This window comes from Ostreococcus tauri (genome assembly GCF_000214015.3).
Source record: "Ostreococcus tauri WGS project CAID00000000 data, contig chromosome 01, whole genome shotgun sequence".
In the NCBI taxonomy this organism is placed as follows: domain Eukaryota; kingdom Viridiplantae; phylum Chlorophyta; class Mamiellophyceae; order Mamiellales; family Bathycoccaceae; genus Ostreococcus; species Ostreococcus tauri.
The window spans coordinates 948110-959892 of NC_014426.2; the positions used below are offsets into that span (position 1 = coordinate 948110).

An 11783-nucleotide genomic window follows, 5' to 3' on the forward strand; every position below is an offset into this window, starting at 1 on the left:
CACCTCGCGCCCCGCGCGGTGTCTGCGCACGCCACGCGCCATCGCGCCATCGCGCGCGCTCGTTCGCGCCCCCGAGCGCGCGGCGTCTTCGCGCGCGCGATCGATGAATGATGGATTTCGTCCCTCCCGCGCTCGCCCCTCCGCGTCCATCGCCCGTCGTCCGAGCGCTCGCCGCGGGGCGTCCATCGCGCGCGCCGTCGCGTCCGTCGGCCCCGTCACCGACGCGCGCGTCGACGCCCGTCGGGAAATGCGCCGAAAGATGCATGCAATGGTCGTCAGCCATCAATGGTCCACGAATGTTTTCAACCCACAATCGCACGCGCGCGCGCGCGATGTCCTCCCCCGAGCGCGCGTTCGAGCGCCTCCTCGACGGCCATCGCGCGTTCCGCAGAGCCCACTTCGCCGCGAGCGACGGCGCCGCCGACGTCCCGCGCGCGCTCCGAGCGCTGAGCGAGCGCGGCCAGCGCCCGCGGGCGTTGGTCGTCGCGTGCAGTGACTCTCGCGCCGATCCCGCGATCGTCTTCGACACCGCCCCCGGGGACGTGTTCACGATCCGAAACGTCGGGAGCTTGGTGCCGGCGTACGCGGGGTTGGACGGGGGGCATCACGGGACGTGCGCGGCGACGGAGTACGCGACGGTGCACCTGGAGGTGCCGGTGATCTTGGTCATGGGACACACCCAGTGCGGAGGGGCGGCGGCGGGATTGCGAAAGTATGGGAACGGCCCCGACGCGGACGCGAGCGTGTTCGGGGTGAACGAAGCGACGGGTGAGGGGTTCATCGGGGCGTGGGTCGCGCTCGCGGAGGACGCGGTGCGTCGCGTGTGCGAGCGCCACGACCCGGGCGTGCGAGCGAGAATGTTGGAGTACGAGTTGGTGCGACAGAGCGTGCAAAATCTGTTGACGTTTCCGTTCGTCAAGCGACGGGTCGATCGAGGGGAGTTGGTGGTCAAGGGGGCGGTGTTCAACGTGTGGGACGGCACGCTCGAGGTGCTCCGCGCGGACGGCTCGTTCGAACAGCTCGACGACGACGCCGAGGACGGGCGCGGGGAGGCGAAACGAGCGAAAAATTAAATTGTAATCATCGCGTCATTCGCGCGTCGCGTGCGCGTCGCGTCGTGTGCGCGTCTCGACGCCGCCGCCGCGCGCCGCCGCCCGCGGCGACGCGACGCCGCACTTCTCACCATGCGCGCCGTCGACGCGGTCGCGCGGCGCGGCGCGCCTGCGCGTCCGCGCGCGCGTTTGAATCCCTCGAGCGCTCGGAACGGCGCGGAATCGACGACGAGGCGGTCGTTGACATCGAACGACCCGCGTTGGGTGGAGGACGTGCGCGAACAACGACCAGAGCTGGAGAACGTGCGGTTCGTCCTGTGCGCCCCGCAGGGCGCGGCGAACGTCGGGGCGTGCGCGCGAGCGATGCAAAACTTTGGCGTGTACGAGCTCAAGCTGTGCGAGGTGGGACCGAACGTGTTGGAACGAGACGACGCGGGCGAGACGGCGGCGACGCGCGGGACGGAGAGCGACGCGGAGCGGATATTGGACGAGGCGAGCGAAGGTGAGGGGAAGACGCCGGAACGGGCGGCGAATCAGACGTTGCCGTTGAGTGCGGAGGCGTTGCGGTACGCGTGCGCGGCCGATTGGATGTTGGAAGACGCGGAGCGGTGCGCGGACGTGGAGGCGGCGCTCGCCGGATGCACCTTTGTCCTCGCGACTACGGCGAGGCCGAGGACCGGGACGCCGCTCATGACGGCGCGTGAGGCGGCGAAGAAGGTCGCGGAGGAGGCGAAGAGAGGTAAGGTGGCGGTGCTATTCGGGAACGAGCGCACGGGGTTGACGAACGAGGAGTTGGCGTGGGCCTCCGCGGCTGTCGTCGTTCCGACGGCTGGAGCGGGTAAGTTGTGTCGGAAAAGTTTGAAGTACACCGGAGCCACGGGACCGACGTCTCTGAACCTCAGTCACGCGGTTGGAATAATCGCGTACGAGATTTTCATGGCTTGCTCCGGCGACGACGCGTCGTCGAGTCCGGAGGCGAGCTCGACGTCATCTGAGCCACAAAAATTGCTCACCGCCGAGGAGAAGATTACGCTCCGAAACGAGCTCGTCGCCGCGCGTCGAGCTCTTGACGTCCTAGACGCCGATGTTGATCGCGCGTCGCCATCGAAGACATCGAATGAAGACGAGGACGAGGACGTTTTACGCAAGCGCGAGGCGAAGGCGTTTGAGCGCGTGCTCGCCGCCGCTCCCGTGCATCGAAGCGACGCCGCGGCGCTCTTCCAACTCTCCAGGCGCGTCTCAGCCATAAGACGCGGATCTGCGGTCGCTAATGGTGTGGGCGAAGGTATTCTCGACGCCACCATCGTCGAGAGCATCCGCGAGCTCGTCGTCGAGCGCGGCGCCGACGCCCCCGCGCCCACCGTGCGAAACTGCAGAAACCACATTCGGGAACGACTCGGCGTCTCCCTCACCAACCGAGAGATCGAGCGCGCGCGCGCGCGCGCCACCGCAACCTCGACCTCGACCGATATATAGCGTTTTCACGCCGCACCGCGTCCTCGATCTCCACCTCGCGCGCGCTCGACCTTCGCGTCTGACTCGTCCGCGCGCCGCACTCGCCGACTCGCGTCCGTCGTCATGCCCCCCGTGGTCATCCTCGACCTCGATGGCACCGTGATCAACACCGAACAGCTCATCGACGAGGTCGTCTCCGCCGTCGTTCTCGAGCGGTGCGACGCGTCGGTGACCGCGTTGAGGGTGCACGACGCGCTGGAGCGCGCGCGCGGGAGGCGTCCGCTGGAGGCGTCGCGGCTCGTCGTGGAAGAACTGAACCTCGAGTGCACCCCGGAGGCGCTGTTAGCGACCACGGCGCCGCTATTAGACGCTCGATGGTCCGAGGTCAGGCTCATGCCCGGCGCTCGACGGTTGATGGAACACTTGGAGCGGCACGGGGTGACGTTCGGGCTCGCGACGTCTACGCCGGCGGATTTTCTGGCGGCGAAGATGGCGGCGCACGACGACGTGATGAAAAAGATGCGGTGCGTGATCACGGGATGCATGGTGACAAATGGCAAGCCATCACCGGAGATTTTCGAACGAGCGCGGGTGGGGCTGGGCGGGCCGGACGCGAGCGAGTGTATCTGCATCGAGGACACGCCGGTGGGCTGCGAGGCGGCGACGAACGCTGGGATGCGAACGATCGCGGTGCCGTCGATCAGGGATAGAACGTGCTTCGAGTCGTGCAGCGAGACGGTGTTACACTCGCTGTACGATTTAGAACTCTCGAGGTTTGGGTTGCCCGAGTTTGAAGATTGGTTGAGCGTCGCCGACGGATCGACAGATAAAGTCTTGCCCGTGGAGCCAGTGATCATGCGCGGACCCGTCGTCAAGGGATTCGGTCGAGGAAGCAAGATGCTCGGAATACCCACGGCGAATTTGGACGTGGTGCCGTTGAAATCGCAGGTAGACTCTCTCGCGCCAGGTATATATTTAGGCTTCGCCTCGATTCGAGGCGAGACGCACGAGATGGTGATGAGCATCGGATGGAATCCGTATTTCGACAACTCGAAGAAGACCATCGAGCCGTGGTTGCTCCATGAATTCCCCGACGACTTTTACGACGAAGAATTGGCAGTCGTTGTCTCCGGATACATTCGCCCGGAAGCCGATTTTACGACGCTCGAGGCCCTCGTTGAGCGCATCCATCGGGACGCGGAGGTGGCTCGCACCATGCTCAAGAATACCCCATTCAAGGAGACGCGCGAGCTCTTGGTCGCATGATAGAATTTTGTATTTGTTACTACCGGTACAACATTTTCTAGTTCTTGCTCGCTTTGGCGTATCGCGCTACGGATGTACGCAAGAAGTGCATCGTCTTGCCGAACGCGTCCATCACTCGTTCGTGCGCGTACATTCCGCCGCCCTCATCGAGAGGTTTCGGCGACGATGCCGCTCTCCGCTCGGCTACAAGTGCGGCGGCGGTTGCAGCGGCGCGCTCATCCGCGAGTGTTTTCGTGCGCTTGAATTCTTCATTGATCGTCGTCGCCTCGAGCGGCGCACGCAAGGATGGCAACACGCTCGCCTCGAATTCGCTGGATCCTCCCTCCAAGAATAAACGATATGTCTCACCGTTTCGACTGTCCAACTCGAGCGATAAGATTGGTAGCGCGTATTCACCGCCCCACTTTCGCGCGCCGAAGCTGACGACACCACGCTTTCGCGTCCCTCGCAGTTCGAAAACCACGTGCGCCCACTTTGAATCGACGCTCACCGGAAGCGTCACCGCGCCGAAGAATCTCGAGGTGGTGCGCTTGAACAACGCTAATCCCCCACCAGAGGTCACCACCACCCGCGCCGCGCTCGCGGTGACGGGTCCACCGAGAAGCTCTCGAACACCGCTGTGCCCATCGAGTCGCTTCATCGCCATTGTAACGCAGTGGTCGATGTCCAACTTCCACCGCTGCCGCAGCGCGTAAGCCCCCGCCCCCGCGAGCAGGAGCGATCCACCAAGCATGGATCCATCGCCGTACGCAACATCGAATAATACCGAATCACACGGCACGCCCATGACGTCCTTCTTAAACGCCCGCGCGCCTCGCCACATCGCCGTCCCGCACGCCACCGCACTGAACGCCTCCACCGCTCGCCAATGCGTCGCGACCGCGCTCACCGCGCGCTGTTCGATCGCTCTCTTCACCACTACGGGGTTCAACGTGCTCGCAGTCCACAAAAACTCCGTCGCTCGCTTCCCGATGACGCGTTCGCTTGACTCTCTCGCGCGCGCGCTCGCCTCGGCCCGCCACCTCGACACCGCCTCCCTGGCCTCTCGCGCCTTTCCACGCACCGTCGCCGTGGGTTTCGACGCAAATTCCATCATAGACGACATTCGCGCCCTCGAATCCGCCCCCGCGTCGCTGCTCGACGCGCTCGACGATGCGAAGGCTCTGTGAGCTGTTGAAGATTCAAAAAAATCCAATCGTCTCATCGGCTCCGCGTGACGCGCTCGAGACGCGGCCACGCTCACGAGTCGTCGACGTGCGTTCTCCATCATCGTTCGCACCGTCGCGATGCGTCAAGGCGTCGCTCGAACGCTCCGGGCGACGCGCGTCGACGAATGAAGTGACGAATCCGTCAATATATGTAATCTCCCGAAGTCATCCGACGCTCCACACGCGCGCGCGCGGTGATCTCGTGCGCCTCGACGATGTCGCGCGATCGACACGCGTTACCGAACAGAGAGCGCGCGCTGTTCACCAAGCTCGTCGACGCGTACGAGACGAAGAAGTACGAGAAAGGGATCGCCGCCGCCGATGATATTTTACGAAACTTTCCCGAGCACGGCGAGACGCTCGCGATGCGAGGGTTGATCGTTCGATCCATGGACGACGGGCACGAACACAACGAAGAGGCGCACGCGCTGGTGAAACGAGGGATCGAGTGTCACCCGGAGTCGCACGTGTGCTGGCACGTCATGGGTTTGGTTTGGCGCGCCGAGCGAAACCACGTCGAGAGCGCGAAGTGTTACGCGCAGGCATTGAGACTGGATCCCGATAACTCGTTGATTTTGAAAGATTTAAGTGTGGTACATTTGCAGACGCGTAACATGGAGGCTTTCGTGAAGTTGCGATGGAAACTGTTGTCGAGCAGACGCGATCAGCGAGCGTCGTACGTGAGCCTGGCGTGCGGGTTGCACTTGACGGGAGATCACGACAGCGCGTTCGAGGTTCTGGAGTCGTACGAGAAGATTCGGAATGCGAAGCAGTTTGATTCCAGAGGGGCGTGGAGGGACGAGGATCCGCTGATGAAGCGATTTGATGCGAGCGAGCTGACCTTGTTCAAGGCGACGCTCAGGCGGGCAAGCGGGAAGGAGAAGGAGGCGTTGGCGCTATTGGAGCGCGACGAGGCCAAGGTGGTGGATAGGGTGGCATATTTGACGCACGTCGGCGAGATTCAGGTCGCACTCGGGATGAAGGCGGAAGCGGAGAAGACTTATTGGAAGCTTTTGGATCGTCTGCCGGATAGCTACGATTATCATCGATCGCTTCGCGCGGTGAAAGGCCTTCCGAAGGACGTGCGCGACGGTGCGGGGGAAATTTCGGACGGCGATATTGTCGCATTGAAGGCGTTATATCGAGAGATCGAGGAGAAGATCACGTTCTGTGCCGCGGCGAAGCGCTTGCCACTGTCGTTCACCAAGCCTGGGGATGAGTTTGACGCTCTCGTCGTTGCGTACATTGAGAAGCCGCTTCGCAAGGGAGTTCCGAGCCTGTTCGAGGATTTAAAAAATCTGTACGAGAACCCCGCCAAAGCTCGAGCGATGGAGCGAATTTTCACCGAAACTGTCGCTTCGCTCAAGTCCAGCGGTAAGTTTTTGTCCGGCGGTGAGACCAAGTCAGAGGAGGGAAAGAAGGAGTGCACCATGTACGCTGTCAACCTCTTGGCGATGCATCACGGCGAGATGGGGCGACGGTCCAGCGATGGCGGCGCGAAGGATTTCGCTAAGGCGCTTGAGCTGATTGAAGAGGCGATCGCCATCGATGCCTCGTGCGTTGATCTGCACCTGAACAAGGCGAGCATCTTGGAACTCGCAGGCGATTTACACGGCGCCGCCGACGCGGCGGAGACGTCGCGAAAGCTCGATCTTGCCGACCGATTCTTGAACTCCAACTGCGTGCGACACATGATGCGCGCGGGCCGCTACGCTTACGCAGAGCAGCTCGCGGCCATTTTCGCGCGAGACGGTGACCAAGCGACTAATTTGTACGACATGGAGGCGACATGGTTTGAGCTCGAAGCCGCTCAATGCCACACGAGAGGCAAGAAGTACGGACGTGCGTTGAAGTATTATCACGCGGTGCTATCCCACTTCCAGCAGTTTGTCGAAGATCAATTCGACTTCCACAGCTACTGCCTGCGTCGAACCGCCATCAATTCTTACTTGGATTTGTTAAAGGTTGAGGACAAAATGTACGCTCGGCAAGAGTTCCGTGACGCCGCCAAGGGAGCGGTGATGCTTTACGTGGACCTCTTCGATGAGCCTCCGGAGAAGAAGGCAGCAGCTTTAGAAGCGAAGGTAGCGGCCATGTCGGCTGCGGATGCTGATAAATTCCGGGAAGAGCTTCGCGTCGCGAAGGAGCGCGAAGACAAGGCTGAGGAGGAGCGACTCGCTGCGCTGGAGGAGGCAAAGAAAGTCGCCGCAGCTCAGGAGAGCAAGAACAAGTCGCCAAAGGATGCAACGAAAAAGGTTGACCCGGATCCTCTCGGCAAAGCCCTTGAAAACACGAAGGAGCCGCTCGAGCAGGCGATGAAGTTCATCGAGCCGTTGCTCTTGCACGCGGCGGGATACGAAGAGACGCAACTTCTCGCGTTTGAAGTGTTCCTTCGTCAAGGCAAACCGATATTGGCGCTCAAGGCGGTGAACGAGGCGCTGAAGATCAAGCCCAATAGCTTCCAAGCGAAGAGTAATGCCGCTCGATTGACACGCCACGTGGAGATGATGGATGAGGCAAACCCAATGAAAAAAGTCTTGATGATGCAAGTCTCTAAGCTCACCGGAAACCAAACTGCTGCGGCGTACGCGAAGGCTCTCGCGGATGAGAGTCCTCTGAATCCGTTGGACGTAGCGGCTGTGTCATTCGCTCAACGCGAAACGGCTGATGATGACTCTGCGTTGATCAACGGCGCGAAGCGTACGAACGTGGATTGTTCGGCGTTCCCGTTTGGATCTTACGTCGCGGCATACGAGCGTTATGCCTCTGTCAGCGAGAGCGCGGCTGAAGCAATGAAGGCCGCGTGCGCGTCGGCGTTCCCGTACGCCACGGTCTTTGGAGGATCTAAGAGCACCAAGCGAGACGGTGAGTGAGTGGATTGAGTTTCGTCTTACACATTTTTAAGCGCCTCCCTTGAGTCCCTCGAGTCGCGCCGTGAGATCGTCCGCCTTTTCCCTTTGCTCCGCGACGCGCGTTGAACCCGCGGAAGGAAGATCGGTCGCGAATTCTAGTCCGTGCTCGTCGGCGATCTGCTGCATGAGCGTCGCCACCTCCTCGGGCGGTGTGGACAACGCCGACGTGTTCCCCATTGCCGACTCCACGAACTCTGTCTGCACGTCCAGATTCTCAAACTGCTTCTCGAACAAATCCATATTCTCCGCAACCTTCTCTAGGTTGTTCGTGTTCAAGCTCCTCTCAAGCGACTTGACGATGCCCGACATGTCCTTATTCACCGCGTTCATCTTCGCCTGCGTCTCCAGCCTCGCCACGACGCCGTCCAAACGACTCGCCAATCGCAGCATATTCAACCCCTCGTTCTTCTTCCGAATCGCATCCTGCGCGTGTATCTTCGCCCCATCGATGTTCCCCTTCTCAATCGCCCGCTTCACCTGCGTCGACGCGCGAACCGAATAGAACGCCCGTCAGTCGTCTCGTCACGCTTCGCGTCACCTGGTCGCTTTCCACGCGATCCACCGTTCGATCGTCTCCTTCGCCCCTTTCTGCCGTCGCGACGCGCGCGGGACGATCATCAACGTCCACGCACCTTTGTCTTATTCTCCCGCTCCTCCTTTTCGCACTTCTTCGCCGCGCGCGCTAAGGATTTCGCCGTAAACTTGAGATTGAAAATTTGATCCTGGAGCTTGGCGTCGCTCGAACCTCGGCCGAAGAGGTTCGACAGCCCATCCAGGAGACCCATGCGCGGACGCGCGAGCGTTCTCAAGCGACGGGTGTTCGCGACGCACGGAGTTTTGAGCGCGTACGCTGAGGACTGACGCGCGCGCGGACAGTTGCTATTTCTTACACGTCGTTCAGATGGTCCACTCCGCGTCGGTCAATCGAACGCTATCCTTCCACAGCCTGGCCCACGCCTCGGTGTCGTAACTGAAACCATTCGATCGCATCACCTCGTGCACGCCCGGACGGCCGTCGTTGGACATCTCAGAGACGTATTTGCCGCTCACGCCGAGGTACTTTTCGTCCAACGCGAGAGCGATTTGGCCCCGAGCGCCTTGCTCGGGGGTGATGAGCTGACCCATGCGTTTGAGTTGCGGGTAGAAATCGAGGGAGAGATTTCGATTGAGCTCGGTGTCGACCACGCCCGGATGCACGGCGTTCACGCACACGTCGTCGATTCCGCTCGCTCGTAGTCTTCGATGGAGCTCGAACGTGAACAACACATTCGCCATCTTCGTCCTCCCGTACGTCGCCCAACCGAGGAACGGATAGCCAAAGAAACCCTCCGAATTGATGTTATGGAAATCAAGCGTCCCAAAGTTATGCGCCACCGAGCTCACGTTGACGATTCGCTTATCGTTCGACGGCGTCTTCAGCATCGTCGGCAGCAGAAGACTCGTCAGTAAAAAGTGTCCGAGATGGTTCACCTGCATCTGCGTCTCGTTCCCGTCCACCGTCGTCTCACGATTCGGCAGCGCCATCACCCCAGCGTTACACACCAACGCGTCCAATCGTTCGTACTTCGCCTCGAACGCGCGCGCGAACCGTCGTATCGATTCAAAATCCGCCAGGTCCGCCCGCATCGCCTCCGCCGTCCCGCCCGCGCCCGCGCCCGCCGCCGCCGCCCGCACCTCCGCCGCCGCCCGTTCGCCCCGTTCGACGTCCCGCGTCGCCAGCACCACCGCGTATCCCTTCTTCACCAGCGCGCGCGCGGTTTCCCGCCCCAGGCCCGCGTTCGCGCCCGTGACGATCGCCACCGCGCGCGCAGCCGTGACGTCGCATCGCGTCATCCGCGCGCGCGATCGCCCACGCGTCGCCCCACGCGCCCGTTCGACGCCCGCGATCGCCCCACCGACGCGCGCCCGCATCTCCGCCCGAGTCGACGTCGATCACGCGCGCGTTCTCCCGCGCGCGCGCGTGTGCCGGGGGAATGATTCCCCGAATGCGTCGCCCGCGCCACCCATCCAGTGGTCGACGCGCGTGGAATGCCGCTCACGCTCGCCCTCGCGCGCGAGCTCACGGGCGCCCACGCCCGGGACGCGGTGCTCGCGATCACGTTCTCCCGCGACGGCGCGCACTGCGTGACGTGCGGCCGCGATCGCGCGTTCGCGCTCTGGAGCGCGCGCACCGGGACGCTCCTGCGCGCCTACCGCGGCGGCCACGGACGAGAGGTGCGCGACGCGTCGTGCGCGCGCGACGGTGGGACGATCGCGACGTGCGGTGGTGACCGAGGGGTGTACGTCTGGGACGTCGCGACGGGGGCGGCGAGACGGCGATTTGAGGGACACGACGGCGACGGAGGAACGAATGCGGTGACGTTTTGCGCGAACGATTGCGTGGTGGTGAGCGCGGGGTACGACGCGAGCGTGCGCGTGTGGGACGTGCGGGCGAACGGTGGACGCGCGATGCAGATTTTGAACGCGCGCACGGGGGTGGGGTTCGAGGATAGCGTGACGAGTCTGACGCGGGACGAGGCGTGGCCGAGAATCGCGTGCGGGTGCGTGGACGGCGCGACGCGCGTCGTGGATATTCGTCGAGGCGAGCTGCACGTCGACGCGTACGGCGTCCCGGTGACGAGCGTGAGCTTTAGTCGAGATAATAAGTGCTTGGCGGTGGGGTGTTTGACCTCGCGCGTGTGTCTCGCGGAGTGCGCGACGGGCGACGGCTTGAACACGTACAGAGGTCACGTCGCCGAGCGCGCGAAGACGCAATGCGCGCTCACGTCGGACGACGCCCACGTCGTATCGGGTTCCGAGGACGGTCGCGTCGTATTTTGGGACGTCGTCACCGCCGAGATCGTCGCCGAGATCGACGCGCACGACCCCTCCTCCGTCGTCTGCGGCGTCGACGTCTCGCCTCCGGGCGTCCCGCCCGCGCTCGCGACGTGCGCCACCGACGGTCGCGCCCGGCTTTGGACCATCACCTCCGATCGATGACCCCGTCACGTCACCACTTTTGACTTTGTATCGCTTCCGAACGCCCTTGAATCCCCCGCACGGCCTCGCGCGCGTTCGCGCGTCTCGTCCGCGACGTCCGCGCGCTGACTCATCATTCCTCGCCTCCCCACCCATGGCGTCGTACTACCGCGCCCTCGCCTTTGCCCTCGCCGGCGCTCGGCGGTACGGTCGCGACGGGTACGAAGCCGCGGACCTCGAGCCCCTTCGCGAGGTCCAAAACCTCGTCGGCACCGCGTTCGTCGTCACCGGGGGCTCTCGAGGGATCGGGTTCGCGGTGAGCGAAGGATTGATTCGTCGCGGTGCCCGCGTGCACGTCGTCTGTCGAGACGAAGCGACCGGGGCGTCCGCGCGAGAACGGCTCAACGCGCTCGGGACGCGCACGGGGGGGTCGTGCGAGGTGCACGTGAGCGATCTGAGCTCGCTCGCGCAGACGCGAGGGTTGGTTGAAAAGTTGGCGTCGCGAGGGGAGGCGCTGCACGGATTGGTGTGTAACGCGGGGGTGATGCGACGAGAGCGAACGACGTCGAGCGAGGGGTACGAGTATAATTTTGCGGTGAACACGCTCGGGACGCACGTGTTGATCGCGGGGTTGAGACCGGTGTTGGGACGGACGGCGGCGGAGGCGACGACGAAGGGCGGGTACGCGCCGAGGGTGGTCGTGGTGTCGTCGGGGGGGATGTTGACGGAACCGTTGGACATATCGGATTTAGAGTATCGGAAACATAAAACCTTTGACGCAGTGCGGCAGTACGCGAGAGGGAAGAGGCATCAGGTGGCGATGACAGAGCGATGGGCGCGCGTGGAGGGTGAAAAGTCGGGACGCGGGTACGTCGGCTTTTACTCCATGCATCCGGGATGGTGCGAGACAGACGGCGTCGCGACGTCTCTGC

The 11783-nt window shown here is 63.0% G+C and overlaps 9 protein-coding genes across 9 annotated transcripts; 6 read left to right on the forward strand and 3 right to left on the reverse strand.

Annotated features, from left to right (window-relative positions):
• Positions 1 to 332: 332 nt before the first annotated feature.
• Positions 333 to 1073, forward strand: OT_ostta01g05830 (Carbonic anhydrase; the record flags this gene model as incomplete). The annotated part of the gene is made up of 1 exon (XM_003074588.1): positions 333 to 1073. The coding sequence occupies one exon, from the start codon at positions 333 to 335 to the stop codon at positions 1071 to 1073; it is 741 nt and encodes a 246-aa protein (XP_003074635.1).
• Positions 1074 to 1184: 111 nt separating this feature from the next.
• Positions 1185 to 2528, forward strand: OT_ostta01g05840 (tRNA/rRNA methyltransferase, SpoU; the record flags this gene model as incomplete). The annotated part of the gene is made up of 1 exon (XM_022985483.1): positions 1185 to 2528. One exon carries the CDS (start codon positions 1185 to 1187, stop codon positions 2526 to 2528), a length of 1344 nt encoding a protein of 447 aa, XP_022838354.1.
• A 102-nt stretch (positions 2529 to 2630) lies between these two features.
• OT_ostta01g05850 (HAD hydrolase, subfamily IA) lies at positions 2631 to 3773 on the forward strand (the record flags this gene model as incomplete). The annotated part of the gene is made up of 1 exon (XM_003074590.1): positions 2631 to 3773. One exon carries the CDS (start codon positions 2631 to 2633, stop codon positions 3771 to 3773), a length of 1143 nt encoding a protein of 380 aa, XP_003074637.1.
• A 37-nt stretch (positions 3774 to 3810) lies between these two features.
• On the reverse strand, positions 3811 to 5040 carry OT_ostta01g05860 (unnamed product; the record flags this gene model as incomplete). The annotated part of the gene is made up of 1 exon (XM_022985484.1): positions 3811 to 5040. The coding sequence occupies one exon, from the start codon at positions 5038 to 5040 to the stop codon at positions 3811 to 3813; it is 1230 nt and encodes a 409-aa protein (XP_022838355.1).
• Positions 5041 to 5196: 156 nt separating this feature from the next.
• Positions 5197 to 7854, forward strand: OT_ostta01g05870 (N-terminal acetyltransferase A, auxiliary subunit; the record flags this gene model as incomplete). Its single annotated transcript, XM_022985485.1, has 1 exon — positions 5197 to 7854. The coding sequence occupies one exon, from the start codon at positions 5197 to 5199 to the stop codon at positions 7852 to 7854; it is 2658 nt and encodes an 885-aa protein (XP_022838356.1).
• Positions 7855 to 7881: 27 nt separating this feature from the next.
• OT_ostta01g05880 (Snf7) lies at positions 7882 to 8678 on the reverse strand (the record flags this gene model as incomplete). The annotated part of the gene is made up of 2 exons (XM_022985486.1): positions 7882 to 8370; positions 8526 to 8678. 2 exons carry the CDS (start codon positions 8676 to 8678, stop codon positions 7882 to 7884), a joined length of 642 nt encoding a protein of 213 aa, XP_022838357.1.
• A 112-nt stretch (positions 8679 to 8790) lies between these two features.
• On the reverse strand, positions 8791 to 9804 carry OT_ostta01g05890 (Short-chain dehydrogenase/reductase SDR; the record flags this gene model as incomplete). The annotated part of the gene is made up of 1 exon (XM_022985487.1): positions 8791 to 9804. The coding sequence occupies one exon, from the start codon at positions 9802 to 9804 to the stop codon at positions 8791 to 8793; it is 1014 nt and encodes a 337-aa protein (XP_022838358.1).
• A 117-nt stretch (positions 9805 to 9921) lies between these two features.
• Positions 9922 to 10872, forward strand: OT_ostta01g05900 (G-protein beta WD-40 repeat; the record flags this gene model as incomplete). Its single annotated transcript, XM_003074594.2, has 1 exon — positions 9922 to 10872. One exon carries the CDS (start codon positions 9922 to 9924, stop codon positions 10870 to 10872), a length of 951 nt encoding a protein of 316 aa, XP_003074641.2.
• Positions 10873 to 11005: 133 nt separating this feature from the next.
• OT_ostta01g05910 (Short-chain dehydrogenase/reductase SDR) lies at positions 11006 to 11783 on the forward strand (the record flags this gene model as incomplete). Its single annotated transcript, XM_022985488.1, has 1 exon — positions 11006 to 11783. A coding segment is annotated over one exon (778 nt), but the record flags the coding sequence as incomplete, so codon positions are not given.